The sequence below is a fragment of the Danaus plexippus genome, chromosome 2 (assembly GCF_018135715.1).
Source record: "Danaus plexippus chromosome 2, MEX_DaPlex, whole genome shotgun sequence".
Lineage (NCBI taxonomy): Eukaryota > Metazoa > Arthropoda > Insecta > Lepidoptera > Nymphalidae > Danaus > Danaus plexippus.
Genome location: NC_083537.1, coordinates 7,299,321 through 7,317,194, shown reverse-complemented (window position 1 = coordinate 7,317,194; position 17,874 = coordinate 7,299,321). Strand labels below are relative to the sequence as shown.

At 30.0% G+C, this 17,874-nt stretch overlaps 2 protein-coding genes across 2 annotated transcripts; one reads left to right on the top strand and one right to left on the bottom strand.

Annotated features, from left to right (window-relative positions):
- The first annotated feature begins 179 nt into the window (after nucleotides 1–179).
- On the top strand, nucleotides 180–6,333 carry LOC116765357 (L-threonine 3-dehydrogenase, mitochondrial). Its single transcript, XM_032654819.2, has 4 exons — nucleotides 180–430; nucleotides 4,211–4,735; nucleotides 5,407–5,673; nucleotides 6,170–6,333. Exons 1-4 carry the CDS (start codon nucleotides 331–333, stop codon nucleotides 6,304–6,306), a joined length of 1,029 nt encoding a protein of 342 aa, XP_032510710.2. The 5' UTR covers nucleotides 180–330; the 3' UTR covers nucleotides 6,307–6,333.
- Nucleotides 6,334–10,830: 4,497 nt separating this feature from the next.
- On the bottom strand, nucleotides 10,831–17,656 carry LOC116765244 (transmembrane protein 18). Its single transcript, XM_032654666.2, has 4 exons — nucleotides 17,480–17,656; nucleotides 16,961–17,078; nucleotides 13,750–13,898; nucleotides 10,831–11,342 (listed from the first exon to the last, which is right to left on the bottom strand). The coding sequence occupies exons 1-4, from the start codon at nucleotides 17,534–17,536 to the stop codon at nucleotides 11,223–11,225; spliced, it is 444 nt and encodes a 147-aa protein (XP_032510557.1). The 5' UTR covers nucleotides 17,537–17,656; the 3' UTR covers nucleotides 10,831–11,222.
- Between the last annotated feature and the right edge of the window lie 218 nt (nucleotides 17,657–17,874).

Sequence of the window (17,874 nt, the reverse complement as noted above, 5' to 3'; positions counted from 1 at the left end):
CGTAACACTCACACTTTTAGTTTATTCTACAATCAACTAAAAACTTTAGTCGTTTATATTGAGTGCAATATAATGATAGCTACGTAATACTTTAGACGCACCTACTTCCTAAGCCAATGGAAATAATGTGACGTTTACAGCGAATAACATATATTTTGCCATCGACGTGGTTTGGTTCGTACAACCTGTTTTGAGACCGCTCATACTGCTATGCTGATCGCCCCCAGCATCCACTTTACAGTATCAAAACGATAAATACGGAGTGATAACGTGTTGCAAAATCATTTGAATAATTTAGTATTTATACAATTATTAATAAATTGAAATAACATGACGTTATTAAGAAAATTGAACTGCGCTCTGGCACTCAACATAAGGAGGTACAGTTCGGCAATTAAAAATAAGAATTCACCAAAAATTCTAATAACTGGTAAGTTGCGATAGGTTATAAAAATGTTTTATATATTATGGGTTTTACGAGTTTCGATCGAGGCGAATGAACATTAAAAACAGTATTAAATATATACAACGGACCGCAAAAGGATTTTGTTTATTTTGACAATATAGAGATTTGTCATTAAATGTAGAAAAGAACAATCTTTTTGAAAAGTTGATTTCAGACAGGTTTTAATAGATACTTATTTGAAAGCTATTAACTAACTATACGTTGCTATTTTAACCCCCGAAGAGGTGTGAGTGTTGCGTGGGGTCGTAGCTTTCAAATGGATTGACCGATTTCAATGAGTTATTTTCATTTTAAAGTCAGTTTCTCTCGGTTTTTTGATTAATATTGGACCAGCCATGTAAGAGTATCAGCTGCTTTCAAAACTACTGGATAACGTGATATACTCGTGCCAGTATGACAGTTCAATGACAATTAATGCGTAGGTTTTTTTAATTTAATGAAATTTATTTATTGTCGGCAGCTATTCCAGCGGCATCAGTAGTTTCGTTGTATTTGTTTTGTTTATATCATCCACGTCGCCAGATATCTTCGGCATCTTAATGATATGATACGGCGAGTAATATTAAAATCCTATCTTTGAAAAAATAGCTTCTCTCCTGCGTCTAGTCCGCATATCAATAAGTAGTATTTTACTCGTCAATAAAAAATGATTTTATCTTACTAGTTAGTTCACAGTTTTAAAGTAATAACTAATGACAACAGTTTACACGTGCAAGCAATCTCAAGTTGTAAACAATAAATAAGGTTTTTTTTTTAATTTCTAATGGACTTAAGATTACCAATGGACTAAAGATCCTACACATCTGCGCAGTTTTACTTATTTTGGCAACTAAAAAAGAACTTTAAATTGCTTAATTATTGTTAGGTACTGAAAGTAGGTGTACAACTACAATATTACTGTGTGAAGCGCAAGGTAGACCAATCGACGACGAATGATTTCGATGCTTGGATAGTTTTTCTTTAAGTCCAGTTATGTTACACGGAGTTAAGTTAGTTTAAATTTTCAGTGATAAAAGGTACAGCACTGCATATTGTGATCAAAGGTACAGCACGTGATTTGTTTAGTTTCTTAGTCACGACCAAGAAATAATCTATTTATCTAAAGTAGTTTCAATATGGTAACATTTTACGTAGTCGATATTAAATTCACTTTACTTGTTACCCGACGCAAAGAGTAATCAATTATTTTAGAAAATAGTAGATAAATTGGCTAACTAGCTTTGTATTGAGAATTTTTTTTTTAAACTCTAAGCAAAAAGCTAAAAGCATGCTTTGTTTATTGTATCAAGTGTCATTGTTTATCTAGACAGCCTTGAAACTTAATTTCAATAATATATTTAGAAGAATTGAAACAAATTATTATATAGAACATTTTTCCTCTTCTTGTATTTTATAATATGTATTTAGACCTGAGAACGCGTATACACAAATAAAATACGCATTAAATTAGTATTTATTTACGTTGTGATATTATACAAAAACCTTATACACGTGTTATTAAAAACAAAAGCAGTATGTTTTCTAAGTCTCAACTACGCAACACCCTGTTTATATTACTAATACTCTGACAAACATTTAATGGGTAATGGTAAATAAACAGGTACATTTTCCTAGAAATGAATGTAGTGCATAAAGTTGATTAAATATAATCGCTATTAACTTTGCTTTCGCATTAATTTATCTTATTAACCCATCCTCAATATAAGGATGCGTTGTCGATTAAAAAAATAAAAAAATCAAAATTTTCGGTGGTCTCTATGCTTACTCCAAGTTTTAATCGTGGCATTACATATATTTACATTATAATGCTTTAACAGTTTTTCATAAAGTTTCACACACTTGATAGGCTATTGAATAAGAAACTACGAATATTTCGTGTGTATGACGATGCAAACTAGTACTTAGCATACTAAAAAAAGGACAAAGTTATTTATATATATCTAACAATTTCGATAAAATTTAAATATGAATTTATATTTAAAGTTTAATTATATCTAGAAAGTATTTTAATGACCTACGTTAATAGAAGAATAGTCAAGATTTTATAAACAAAAAACTGTTAATTTGTTTGAAGTAATCACTTCAATCGACAGTGACGATAAAACTATGCGATGTTAAAATTATTTCATCAGTACCAACTCGGAAACGAGCCTTCATGTCCACCCAATCCCTTCACTTTACATGATGTAAAGGAGAATGGGCCTATTACAATTTAATTCTAATACTGTTTATGTATTATTATTACTATTTTTTATTTTAATTGTATCTTTAATTACTTCATCTCTAGAATATTGAAATATAAATTCTATATCCTTATACTTATGTGTCGTATCTTTAGTTTAAATATTCGAATAGCTTTCTTAAGATATTATAAAAAGTTAAACCTTTATACCGTTTTAAATTTATAGTCACAACAGCGAACTAGCAAAGGGACTGCTTGAAACGCTAATTCAATCAAACTTTTTCTTCTACTACCTATGGCTGCTACTCCATTAAAATCAGAACTGTTCTTCGAGTTCAAACGCGGAAACAATCGCACAGCTTATATGTCTTAAGTTTGGGCATATCAAAAACATTGCCTAACAGGAAGCAAGATTTGTGCACATTGCTTCTCTATCCTATATACTTCAGCGCGTTTTTCCTTACTTTTAGAGAAGTCTTCTTTTCCTCCTCTATACATTAAATCTAAAAGTAAAAGGAGCATAACGAGAAAATCGTCCACAAAACACAACCAAACATAAAGCTACTGCACACAACTACCCCATCCAAGATCTGTGAAGTCCAAATTCTCCAATTCGCCGACTACAGGCACCGCCTAAGCTTACTCCTAATCGACATATCCTCCAAGATGAAAACATTACTATATTTATTTGTTAGTTACGATTGTGTACAAATTCTGTTACTTTCACACTTTCTTAAATGTAATATTTTTTCACTTTTATGTTATACTAATAGTCTACCAATACTAAAATTAATGTAGGTACATTTTTTATTTAGAAAAACTTTTTATATATATTTTAAATATACTACCTATAGTTTAATTCGTTAGCATAAAACCTACTTCATATGTTTTTCACTTAGGATAATTTTAATCATTTACTTTACACATCCAAGTTAAACATAAACCCTATCTATATTGTTTTAGTATACATTTTGAACATTATTGAACCTAAATATTATATGTTGCAAATCTATGAAACCTCCACAATTACCATTCATTTTGATACAATAGGTACATTTTTCGTCTAGATTGTATTTCTACTGCTTATCGTAATAGCTGTCTATTAAATCGTTCATTTTGTAAAATAACTACTACTTATATAATTACTTAATCGGCTAGAAATTCATGTATTATCATTTTAAGCACAACTTCGTCTTTCATCACTTACATGTTGACCTCGACAATTTTACATCTTGAGTGACCATATACATATACACTCAAGATGTACAAAAAAACAATTAGTGAATAGCGAATGGTAGCTATTGCTAGATTTATAGCTAGATTTGTAGCTATACTATTGCTAGATTTACGGCCAATTACTTTTAAAATTGCTCATATGTCAGCTGAACGGGACTAACTAAATATTCTTCTTCCTTATATTGTGTTTTCATAGGCTTCTTTTTGAGTCTGTTGTTCACCTAACTTACGGAGCTCATATGCAATGATTAAGAAAATAAAATTAATAGCAATAATATGGGTGCCTTGATATTTATTATAATTGAAATTTATATATTTGTGTTCAGGTGGACTTGGACAACTTGGTGTGGAGTGTGCGAAATATTTACGCGGAAAATATGGAAGAGAAAATGTTATACTGTCTGATATTATTAAACCAACGACTGAAGTGTTCAATGATGGACCATATATTTTCGCAGATATTCTAGATTTTAAAGGTCTCCAGAAAATTGTTGTCGATCACAGAGTGGACTGGTTGATACATTTTTCCGCTCTACTTAGTGCTATTGGCGAACAAAACGTACCATTAGCTGTCAGAGTTAATATAGAAGGAATGCACAATGTTATAGAGCTAGCAAAACAATATCGTCTCAGAATTTTCGTGCCAAGTACGATTGGAGCTTTCGGACCTGACTCACCGAGAAATCCTACACCTAATATAACTGTGCAGAGACCACGAACAATATATGGTGTTTCTAAAGTGCATGCGGAATTACTTGGTGAATATTATTACTATAAGTTTGGACTGGATTTCCGTTGCCTGAGATTCCCTGGAGTTATTTCCAGTGATCCTCCCGGTGGAGGTACTACAGGTAATTTTGAAATTTTGAATCAAACTCCAAAACATTTCTATATTTGGGTTGCTGATCAATAGTGTTAGAATAACTTAAAAATTTCCTTAACCCTTTTATTGTTACAAAACCAGTAGGTTTTAAATATTTTTCTTTGAGAATAAGGTCTCATAACGTTGTTGTATCGACGTGTTAAAAAAGTAATTAATAAAATATATTTTTGCTTGACTTTTAAGAACTATATTAGATATGGTATTTTTACTGTAATAAATAATTAGGTATATTTAGAAATTACTACTGTTATTTATACGTTATCCTATTTTAATGAATAAATTTTGAAAGATCACTTTATAGCTTATACTATTATTTATCTCCGAAGAAAAATTAGCTAATTTATAAGAGACTGAGAAAATTTATTTTTAATATGTGCGTTTATTTGTCCACAATTCTACCTGGCTCCTTGAGGCCTTGAACTTCCGATGGAATTCTTTATCGTCATATAGATATATGTCAAAGCTCATAAGCATAACATGTACCTAATATAATAATATTTACGTCATTATAATATAAAACCCATTGCTATTTCTTGTATCAAAATACCCAACAAGTCAAAATATTTTGTTTGTGTTTTTCCATAAATAGTCATACTCAAAAATATCGGACGAATATTTAATCAATATTTTCATCAACAGACTATGCCATCGCGATATTCCATGATGTTCTTCGGAAGGGTCGCTACGAGTGTTACCTGAGGCCCGACACACGTCTACCAATGATGCATGTCAAGGATGCACTGAGAGCTCTCTCGAACTTTCTGGAAGCCCCCAACAAGATGTTACAGAGACGAGTATACAACGTTACCTCAATGAGTTTCACCCCAGAGGAATTGGCTGATCATATGTTCAAATACATACCTGATTTTAGCATTTCGTATAAACCTGACAGTCGGCAGGATATCGGTAAGTCTAGAAACTCGTTTCTGTTTCAAATTCGTCTCATTTAAATGTTTACACTGATGTAAATAATATTTGTTTTGTCATTAATAGAATTCCTATACTAGTGTTTACTTCATAAATTTCAACTGTATGTTCCAATGTTCTTTCATTTAATATATAGCCCTTGAAACATTAAATTCTTTAAGTGCACCTTTATTACTTGTAATTTTAATAAACTATATTTATATAATAAATTATACGTGTAAGTCCTTTTTAAAAGAACCAGAAGCATTTTTTTAAGTGATTGTCTGCCTGTCAATACAGTTTAATAGAAGGCAGTTTTACTGACTCATTATCATAAATCTCATTGAACACATTTGCTTAATACGCCTTTTACAACAGAATAAATTATTTTCACTATTTTAATAAACCGTTCCCCATGAACAAATTGACATTCCTATTTATATATGTATGCCAAATATATTTGCTGTTTTTATCAACATATGTATATAATTTTCAGCCGACTCCTGGCCTCAGGTTTTCGACGACAGCGAAGCCAGACGAGACTGGAACTGGAAGCCGGAAGTAGACTTGGATAATTTAGTTAAATTAATGCTGAAAGAAGTTAAGGAAAAGATAAATGATTACGACTATTGATACTAATAAATATATTATACTAGTTGTTGTTCATATTATTATTAAGTAGTCTGACAATAAATGTTTCTGTGCGCTTGTAATATTCAGCATCTATCAATGGTTACTAGAGTTAAATGATTGTTTTTTTATTGAAGAGAAAATATGATCAAAATATTGATTGACACAAAGATGTAACGTCATATTACTCGCGTGATAGTGAACTGGAATGACAAAGCTACAAAATTAATCATTGTGTAATAGTTCTTATATGTAATATGCAAAAACATAGAAAATGCACAGTGAGCGGAAAAATAGCTCACAACGCGTTGTGGTCACAGAAAAACGTCCACATTACGAAATTCGTGTTGTGGTTCAAATGACATAGCGCACGACGCGTTGTGGCAATAAAGAAAAGCCATGACGCGTATTAATATTATTTGATTACGACGCACACGACTTTCGAATAAGGATCCTACTAGGCGTAGGTTGGAAACGTTTTGGTAGCTGTCCTTAGGAATTATTTTTTGTTTTATAAAATCAAGTTGTATTTGAAATACCATAAGTAAGGGTTTATAATGTGCCACTGTATTGATAAAAAGTGCAAGTGTAGCTCCAATATAATAAAATACCACAGTAATAGTTCCTGTAAAAATAAATAGTAATCAAATACTTATTTTTCACAATTTTAGTAATTTATCTTTATCTACCAATCTACGTTTCCAGCCAGCCAGTTTTCCTTCATTGCCACAAGGCGTTGAGATCGAATAGCATGTCCGCCACCACACGAATTTCGCTATTTGGTCTTTCTGTGATTGCCACAACGGTCGTGCGCGTTTTCATTTGAACCACAACACAAATTTCGCTATGTGCATGTTTTACTGTGACCACAACGCGTTGTGAGCTATTTTTCCGTTCACTGAGCGTTTTCGATCTTAACGTAACATAGGTATAAACATTGAACATAAATTTTCCCACCTGACAGTAGGTACCAACGTAGGTTTTAGAATTAACAATTGGAAAACGACACTTTAGTTTGAATACAGGATCTCGTGAGGAGAATACTGGTGTGATTTATATTCCAATGAAAAAAAAATTTAGGCAGCAACTTTTCAAACAAAATGTTCAATGAATCAATTAAGTTAAATTTGTTGAAATATGGTTAATAACGTTTAAATTAAAATATTATTTAATAAAAACACTGGTGAAACTGTTTTGGAAAACTATTAAAACTATATACATATAAAAAAAAAACGAATATTAATGTGACTATTATATGTAAATGTAGATAAATATCTATTCTTAGGGGATCTACTTTGAAATAAACTCTAGAAGATAGCAAGTACATGCTATTTTTTTTTGTGTTTTGAAATTAAATCAGTTTTTATATAAATTATTATTTATAATTAATTGTAACAAGCAAAGTCAATTGTCAGGAAATTAGAAATGATAAAAGTTATGACCAATTCCTAAGCGTCAACTATACCTCTATATCATAGCTACACTAGGATCGTAGGATGGAATTAAGATTTACCTTGCGTTTACTCTGTAAGTTTAAATGTATACTTTAGTATACCGAACCACATTAATCTGGTTCATAAAACCCACGCTTAGTGGCAGGTCTCCACGGGAAATCCGATCAATGCTCAATCCAATTAGAAATTTTCGACAAGTTCTTCTTTGAATTGATGAACAACTTCTACCGACGACAGCGTTGGAAAACCTTAACTGTAGTCTGCATCGCGACAGCCATTTGAAGTTACCCACATTTCAAACTTGAGCTACTACTTGCCATAGATATAATCGTTGGTTGTTACTGACAGAATGAGTTACATCTTAAATAACCTTTCATTTAATGAATATATAGGTCAACCCGAAAATTTAGCTAATTTGTGAGACCATTACGAATATCATTCAAATTAAAAAGTGACATTAAAAGTAAACATGGTCTTAATTCAACAACGTCTGACGAACAAGCCATAACAAGGCTTATCGCAAACCGCAAATGTGGGGAATACATATATTTATCAAGATTAATCTACGAGACTATGAAATTTAAAAACAGCCTAATCTCAAAGAATATACAGTCATCAAAAATATTTAATCCAATGTCCACACTGCAAGACCTTGAGACAAGATTGCCGAGTTCTGCTTACACCCAGAGGATTATCCGAGTAAAACTAGGAATCATTGGTAATAAATGTAACGAAATCAATCGACAGGAAATGTCAACTGTGTCAACTTAGATTAAGCATACTATGAACTGGATCAAATTGGACAAAATAGGAGCTGGAGAACATTGCGATCCACAGGTTCTCGTCTGAGTCTGAGTTGTGCCTCTACTTGGAGGGACTTCCAAATTGTTGGTCTTCCGATCGAATGTATATTTCATGATTGTAAAAAGTTTTTGCAGAATTATAATTAATTATATTATTGAATTTATGAAATGAAGGCTTCAAAAGAAATTTTATACAATGTAATACCAAGTTAATAACTTATAAGTTTCCAACTACCTCCAGTCTCCAGTCATTTCCTATCCCAAAGTTTAAGTCCAAAACTCAGTTAGTCTCCATACATTCTCACTCCATTCTTGCAAATATTACTTTATCTGCGAAGATCTCCGGCAAAACATGCTCGTCATGATTAATTCTAGGTTCGGGTGAAATATCCTTGTCGAGATCATCAAAACCACGAACTATCCTCTCCGGGTTGCCTTCCTTGTTGTTCCATTGTAAACATCAAAATCAATTATGTATCCAAACCAACAATGCCATTATTATTATTATTTCTAAGAATAACAACGAAATCCAGTCGACTGACTAACGCATCAAATTTATATACTTAAAAAATACAGTGTGTTGTAAAAAAAATGCGTTTAGAACTGTTCGAGGTATTAAAATTCTATTGAATCAAAATACATGTAAAAACCAAACCTCTTTTCGATCTTTGATGGTCTGTAAAGTGCTTTTGCCAGATACCCGAGGATTATTAGGAATGTAAAGAAAATACATTTATTTTGTAAAATTAATTTTTATTCAAGCGTACAATAAATAAATATATTTATTGATATACGTGTAAGGCGATACATTTATTTGGTGTAATAAAATACACACTGGTAGTTATGATTACGACCACGTAACTTAAAAAAAATTACTCAAGTCATTGATATATATTAAACAACCTAGTGGTTATGTCAAAACGAATTTTCGATTCGAGCTTTATCAAATTATATTAAAGGAATTCTTATTATCTATTGTAACGCCAAAATCATTTACACGGGACCATAAGCAATTAGTTAAAAAATATATACACGAATGAAATCGAATGTCAAATTCAAAATGGCGGCAAAATGTCATCGGAAATATGTAATGTTAAACGCCAACAAAGATTTGGCGGCAAACGTCAATAAATGTATGCGTCACTAACAACAACAATTAACATATTCAACATCTTATTTCTTAATATATTTGAAAGCAACCTTCATCAGTCTCCCTTTCTGTTGTTAGTTGACCACCACCATGGAAATGGACGTATTTCGTTTATCATAAGCCTGTGTTGCAATATTCTAGTCAAACCGTGAGTTCTTAGGATCTATTTATAGTCACTACACTAAAACAACTTTATCTATTACTAAATGTGTTGTTTTTATAACAAATAAAACATTTTTAGTCGAAATCTAAGAAAGCGCTTAATATAAAAATACGATAATTATCACACAAACAATTCATTATGATCAAATAAAAACAATATTTTTTTTTATTAATTTTTGGTTTTATATTTAAAATCAAATATTCGTAATATTTAAAGATATTGCATGGCACTTTACATGTGTGCAAGACTTTTATATGATATCGTATACGGTACTGCTACAGTACACTATATCATACAGCCAAAAATGTAATTTCTTTTTTGTTTTATTATGCGATTTATTTATTATAAAAATTAATCAATACAAAATAAAAATAACACATTCCTGCAATGAGATATCACGAATTAATAACATGTAATTATGACTTAAAAAAATAATATATATCAATAGAAGCTTATAATAATGACTTAGCGATAAAAGCAAGATGAAAGCTTCGTTACAATTACTTAAGTACGTTATCATATAAACATCAACACGTGTATACAAAACAATTACTATATAGATATATTATACAAACAATTTTTTTTTTCATCTAGCAAATTACATTTTGTGCTGTAAAAAAAAAAACATTTTATGTGTTCCAAATTTAAATCGCAAAGTAACATAAAATGTATTATTTGAAGACTTGTATTTAACTTTTTACGAAGTAAAATGGACTGACAGATTATAAAAAAATTTAATATTATTAATGGAAAACCAAAATCCCGTCCTTTCAACTGTAAAAAAAGCCATATGAATCCATAAAATACCCATGTCTTAAGCCTGTCGATTAAAAATAAGTCTACATAAAAAAATACAGTGTTACCATAAATATAAACTGGTAATAATTTTGTAATATTTTAAACAAGATTCGCAATAAAGAATACAATGTATAGTCATGCCGGGGAAAAAAAATTACCTTAGGAGCGATGTTTAATTTATTATAATTTTTTACCTTACATTATCTTACAATACGTATTGCACTAGTGTTATGGCCGTTGGCAATAATTGACATAGAACAGAAACCGTCAAGAATCTTGTAAACTTAATAATTATCGAAGATAATTAATGTCCGGATTCAGGAATAACAAAATATGCAAATAACTTAGCAGCGATTTCAAATGTAACCAATTAGAGCGTGTAGTGTTAATACATTAACAACGTTTAGCTGTTAGTACATCGTTACGTTGGCAAAGAATTTATTACACATTGAATTGTTTTTAACCAGACGTCACTATGGCTGTTGTATACATAAGATATATCTTGAAGGCATATCGCGTACTGTGTGCATCAGGACATGTTTGAACATCTCTCACTCCCTCTTGATGTGTCTCTGCTGTTCCCTTTGCATGTTCTGTTCTTTGAGCCGCTGCCGGAGTTGTGCCTTCTTAAGATTAGTCATAAGTTGAGTTGATTGATACAGCCATGAACCCTGGAAATTATTATATAGGTTTCTAAATAAATAATACGAAGCTTTCAAGGTTATACTGAGGGCTTTTAGAGAAATGTCGTCTCAACTGACGTCATCATTTTTGTTATATAATGATGACGTCACGATGTGTTTCGTAGGGTCTACTGTGAATACTGCTATGCCCAATATCAACAATTAATTGAAATAACCTTACTTATCTTTTGTTAATTCTGTTTTGTTATAGTAGACATGATTTTATGTTTTATGATTTTACAAATTTTTCTATGACTTTTAACCACTTTTCTAGTTGCACAATAAAATTTACATAAATAAAAAAATATTTATGTCAATAGATGTACAATGATAGAAACATCAAATTGAATTCTTATACCTGACAAGTTAATTTGCTCTACAGGAATAATAATCGACTATATTTTCCCAATTAAATTATTAATATAATGATATCAAAAGAAGTGATGGTTCTTCTGATGCCTTTTTAAGTTTCGACTCGATCAGCTGTTGGCGCAATTGGCTATGACCCACCCGGAGGGGGAGTGGGTTATTCTAATGGCATTGATATAAAACATTTTCAAAATAACATGAGCGAAATAATTTAGTTTTTATTTAAAACTTGTTCGCGTCATAACTGAAGTCATGGCTAATTTTGCTACGTTATTTGTTTATAATTCATTGAAAGTATATCATTTGTTCCGAGATAAAATTACTACATGTTTATATTAAGAACACAGTACAATGCTCCAATAACATTCAGACGATAAGTCACAGGTTGAATTGAACATATAGGTATTATCGATTAGATCGCCTAACAACCTATCTGGGTCATTAGAAATGTACACGGAGGGAATGTAAATCGCGTAACTCGGACTGTCGATTTGTTTAACATATTAATTTAATGAATTTCGTATATTTGGTTTGTAAATTCGAATGCTATGTTATTACTTGCGAAAAAAAAAAATGTTCACGGTCGAGAGTTGAATTTTTAATTAACCTGTTATCTTGAACGTAGCGACATTGAGATTATTGTTTATAACACGGAATAAAATATGCTGTGCGTGACTTTGAATTAAAAAAATTTTTTTTTTTAATAGTTATTATATATGTAAGTGAAACGAAAATATACGAGACTCTACTTTGTTAAGTTATATAAAAAAACGAATTTAATATAAACCAAGTCAGGACTTAAATAAAGTCAATACGTGAGTAGTTCTCAGAAATTTACGAAAATTATTTCGAATAAGAATATAATTTGCAACTATCATATATATTTTATATATTTATATTTGGCACACAAGTAACTTATCCCAGCTGACTATGTGGTCCCCAGATTTTCTCGATTTAAATGAATATAAAGCGGTGATGAAATATATCAAGTATGAGGGATTGATGATTCAAGTTAGGGAATGATTTTTAATGCTATAACTATATTTAACACAATAAAGGTATTTTTTTTTATATTTAATTAAAACTTGTTTCACAACATTTTAACAAGTATATAACTTTAATTTTACTGAGATCTATCATGTTTACTTTGGTAATTTTATAATAAATTTTAGTAAAATATTTTATATTAAAAAAAATTGAGTTCAATTAAGTAATTAAACTATAATATAAAAACTAAATTATTTAACAAATTTTTTTAAAAAGAAATAGATAATATAATTAAAGAGTTTTAAATCAATCAAATGATTGAATTTTTCATAAATTCTCATTCCCTTATTAAAAGTATAGTAAAGGAATGAGCGTAAGAAAACATTTGACAAACCATCTCTTCACGCCTTGTATTTATGATAGTATGACTTCACTGACAATGCTGCCAACAGCAAAAAATTATAAGCGCGGCAACCTACGATCCGGTTTAAAAGTACGATTGTGGTTTTATTAAAAAGTGAGGAAATGATTCTCTTTTGGGACTTATTGTTAGATAAAAATGAAATTTAATAATAATTTCTTAAACGGTGCCTAATGAAAAGGGCGTGTACTGTTATATGCACTATTTTTAATATAAGTAACGATCAAAACTAGTCAAATTCGTAAAATAAAATAAATTAATGATAAAATATAATTTAAATATTGAGTTTGGGACACGATCAGGGAATGATATTTGGAGTATTCGGTTACCTGCCATTTATTATTGTTAGCTCGGAACAGTTGATGTCTCGAATAGCTTTAGTGGTATAGTTTTCGTGAAAAACTACAAAGCCTATAAAACTATAATACAACGTTAATACTATATGAAACTGATTATGGACACGATTTTAGCAAATTCCTAAGAACTAGTCACATATATACCATAAATGAACAAAAAGTGTAATTGACTAATTCATAAATATTATAACATAATGTAGGCCAGCTCTAGACGGAGTATGATAAGGTATAATCATACTTATGATATGATACTTAAACTTACCACCATAATCATACAATTTAACAGTATCGGTATACAGAACACCACTGATATGAAGAGACCCTTGCTGTCGAAGTACTGCTGCCTTGAGAAAAGACTCCAGTTTCTTGCTGCGACTTCGTTTATACTCTCAGAGAAATATACCAGAAGTACTGGAAAATAAATAACTTTATATGCCATATTGATTTATTGACGATGTATATAAATAAACATATATAATTAATTGGACGTTCACAAATCCAAACCATATTTTATTTGTCATTAAATTTAAAATAATTTTCATCTTATTACACAAACGTTTAAACGGATTTTGGTTCTCAAAAGTCAAACGTCAAAGTCTTTCAAAACATCAACTACAAGCATAGTTTGAACTGACTTTTATATTGTTTTAAATATACATATATGAATACCAACATAATACTGATATAAAATAACACGCGACTTGATAATGACTACAGTACACAATGGAACGAGTACCCGTAGTAATTATTAATCTATATCAACAATAACATTGACAGCTGTTATGAATTAAGCAAATGTTTATCTTGGCGCTTCAGCAGACCAGTCGTATATGTACCTTTATATATTATAATAACTCGTATGTGATTTTCACTGGCGATATGATACAATCGAAATAATATTCTCATTGTTCTTCTTAACGTATTTCGATTCGTCCGAACACATCTTTTGATGTAAGAATGTTTGGAGATTAAGTTAATATTATTGTGTGCTTCGTTGGATCTTCGTATAACTTTTATATCATTGTAGGTATAATAGCTGTTTTGTATAACACACATTGCTGGTTGGCGTTCTTGAAATTCAACTTCAGTCAATGCACAGATAACAATTACGTAGTTAGTTTCGGAAGAAACATTTCCTACGATAACGCCGGTTAGTGATGTGTAGAGCAAGTGGAGATTTATTATTGCGTAGTCAAATGACTCGAAAATTGCCAAATGATTCAATTAATATTGAAGTTTACCTTGCATCTCAGCCAACCGCTCCAATCAAGTCACGTCCGAAATGTATTTTTGATAACAGACGTACAATAATTATAATTTTGATTGTTTAAGATCAATGAAAATTTCAACCTTAGCAGCAGATTCCATTGTTACCAAGACACACACACAGTTTTCAACTAATCATCCTATCACCTACATCTACGTTAATGTACGTAGATTTATGAATGTAAAACTGGTTACTGTTCTGTTTATTTACTTTCCAAACTTATAGTAAGTTCTATTTATAGGCTATATCTACTCTTTGGAGTGAGTTTTGTGTGCAGAATGTTGTGTGTACTTGTCTATATTCTAAATATCTAATAAAGAGAAGTGACGTATACAGTATACATGTCGATACACTTATGTCCATACATTCGATACATTAAGATACATAAATACTTGGGACGACCTTGAAGTTCCCATTACACTCTTCATCTTTAACGTCTGTGCTTTTGTTTATTTAGTACAGTCGTTGAACCGACTTTAACGAGATTTATTGTTTTAATATGAAGACGAAGCGAAGAAGTACGTATATATATTATTTTTCTTCTTTTTTCTCTTTAATCACAGGTCAAACTAAATAGCCGAAAAATTATTGAAAAGCGAAAAAATATATTTACTTTCTATATCGAGTAAAATAAATCGACTTCCATGTTTCATATACAGAAATAATACTTAAACACAAATTTGATTCAGTTTAAATTATAAACTATTATCATCCGGCACAAAAAAAAAGTTAATTTATTTGACGCTCACATAAGCAACTATTCAGAACTCCTTATTTAACATCAGAACCAGACATAATAGCCAACGCAACGTATAGAATTAAAGGTCAAAAACTTCGAAGCCGAAATAAAATTTACATGTATAAATTATTAATTAAGTGCAAGTTCGTAGCGTGACACTACACACTATTAATAGAGTTTCGAAAACAAATTTCGTTTAACTATAACGAGTGTTAAGTTTACAAACCGACGCCATTACGAATATTATTAAAATATTAGAAAAAAAAAGTAAATACGTTGCCAATTACGTACACGCTTCATTCTCTCTGCGCATCACTGTTACGAAATCGCGTATATTTACAGCATTATCTCAATTTATCAAAATAATTTGTAATACAAATCAAAAGTCGAACAATAAAAACATTACTCACTAAATAATAATAATCGATAAAACAAGAGTATATGATGTTTTTTTTTTAATTTAATGTAGAAAAACTATTTTTTTTTTTTTTTAAGTTGTATCTTTGGCTTATATGACTATAATATGAAAATTGGAAACAGGCACAGGTTGTTATTGATCTTATCACGAAGTAATAAAACTTTAATTTTTTTTTTTTTAATAATAAGCGAGCAGTTTTTAATATAGTCCCTACATACAGACCAAAACGAATGTTAAAGAATCATATATATTTTTTAAATTAACTGCAGCTCTTTTATGTACATGACATTTTTTTATTATCACTAAGTTAATTGATAATTCTTTACAAAACAATCCTTTTTGTCCTTTTTATCTTGATTTACTCTAAGAAGGATTTGATTAGTTAATTATAAATATCTAATCATGTTTGATATCCAATCTTCTCTTGAATAGCCATGGATTTATTTATCAATCTAAGGTTACAATTATTTTTATTTACAACCCTATTCCATTACTCTGTTTGAATTACTTGTATATATAAATTATATTCGAAAGCTCACATTTCGAATATAAGATGAGATATGAAAAGACAATTTTGTAGCAACAATGATCATTTGCACACAAGATGAAAATTTTTGTTTATATTTTTCTTCATATATCTTCAACATCTTATGTCTTATGATCTATGTGTTGCTGTCCGTAGGTGCGCATATAAAATTTGTTACCCTTTTAAATCATCTATTATTCTTGCAAAGTTCAGCAAAAATTTTTTAACTTCTCCAAAGATATAAAAACAGAGAGACAGAAAGATAAACAAACTAGTTCTTTAAAATATGAAATCAACAACAAAGTATATGTGCTTAAGAGGTTGTTTTATTGACAGGACCCAAATTTATTACTAATTAGCCTAATGAATTCACTACAAAATTATATACCGTAAAATTATAAGCCATCAATATAGTAAAATTAAATCTCACATAGACATCCTATTCTTCCATATTAATTGACATAATGGTATATATATTTCTTTAAAAATGGTCTTAAAAAGTTGAGCAATTTTTAATACTCACATAATGTAATGAAGAGTATAATTTGAAAATTTCCATAGTTCCTAGTGGAGAAACAAGTGAAAGTTACAAGGATGTGAAAAGATAAGAGAGCAATTAGCCAAGGATCCCTCCATTCAATCTGAAAAAAAAATTTGAATCTGAACTATCAACTGAATTTATACCTACTTATAAACTCTGAATGCTGCAATAATAAAACAAAAATAAAGATTTCAATAATTAATCTATAACATTTTTCTTTTGTTTCCCAATCCTTATTGATAAATGCATTGATGCATATTAATTATGCATTCTGATGTTCTGAGCTACATTAATAATGGTACATATAAAATGTACTTACTATTAACATACTAAATACATGTTCTATAAATGTCTAATTTGGGCTCGAATTACTCATTTCATATTATAAGACAATTAAAAAATCCATATTCATTTTTAAAATATGTTTGTACAGTACACTTATTTTTAAATGACTTGCCGCAACTACTACGAGTAATAAACAAAAATATTGCAAATACTTACACTCTTTATATAGGATACGAAGTCTGATATCTCTTTAACTTCAATAAATCCTTCCATTTTTAAACGCAGAATATAAGACTGCAAACTTTTAAGTATCAAAAATTTTTTTTTAGGAACGTCTCAAGGTAAAAGGACAACAATATTGAATCAAATGTCATACAGTCAGTAAGTGCAGTCAAGGGAATGAAATACAGGTATTAAACGAATCCTCAATTTAATATAACCTATAGTAGTGTTCGCCACAGAAGACGAAAAAATATTTTATAATTATTAATATAATAAAACTGAAAACGTTACCTAGCACACAAACCACGATTAATATTTAGGATATTACATTTAAAATAATCCGTTACTTATTATTATATCTATATAATCTGTTGCTGCCTAGATTCGAT

Coding starts and splice junctions, on each gene's coding strand:
- LOC116765357 (XM_032654819.2), top strand. CDS start 331: ATGACGTTATTAAGAAAATTGAACTGCGCTCTGGCACTCAACATAAGG. Junction 431..4,210: donor ACCAAAAATTCTAATAACTG/GTAAGTTGCGAT, acceptor ATTTGTGTTCAG/GTGGACTTGGACAACTTGGT. Junction 5,674..6,169: donor TGACAGTCGGCAGGATATCG/GTAAGTCTAGAA, acceptor TATAATTTTCAG/CCGACTCCTGGCCTCAGGTT.
- LOC116765244 (XM_032654666.2), bottom strand. CDS start 17,536: ATGGAAGGATTTATTGAAGTTAAAGAGATATCAGACTTCGTATCCTAT. Junction 17,079..17,479: donor TCGTATCCTATATAAAGAGT/GTAAGTATTTGC, acceptor TTTTTTTTTCAG/ATTGAATGGAGGGATCCTTG. Junction 13,899..16,960: donor TATACTCTTCATTACATTAT/GTGAGTATTAAA, acceptor TTTATTTTCCAG/TACTTCTGGTATATTTCTCT.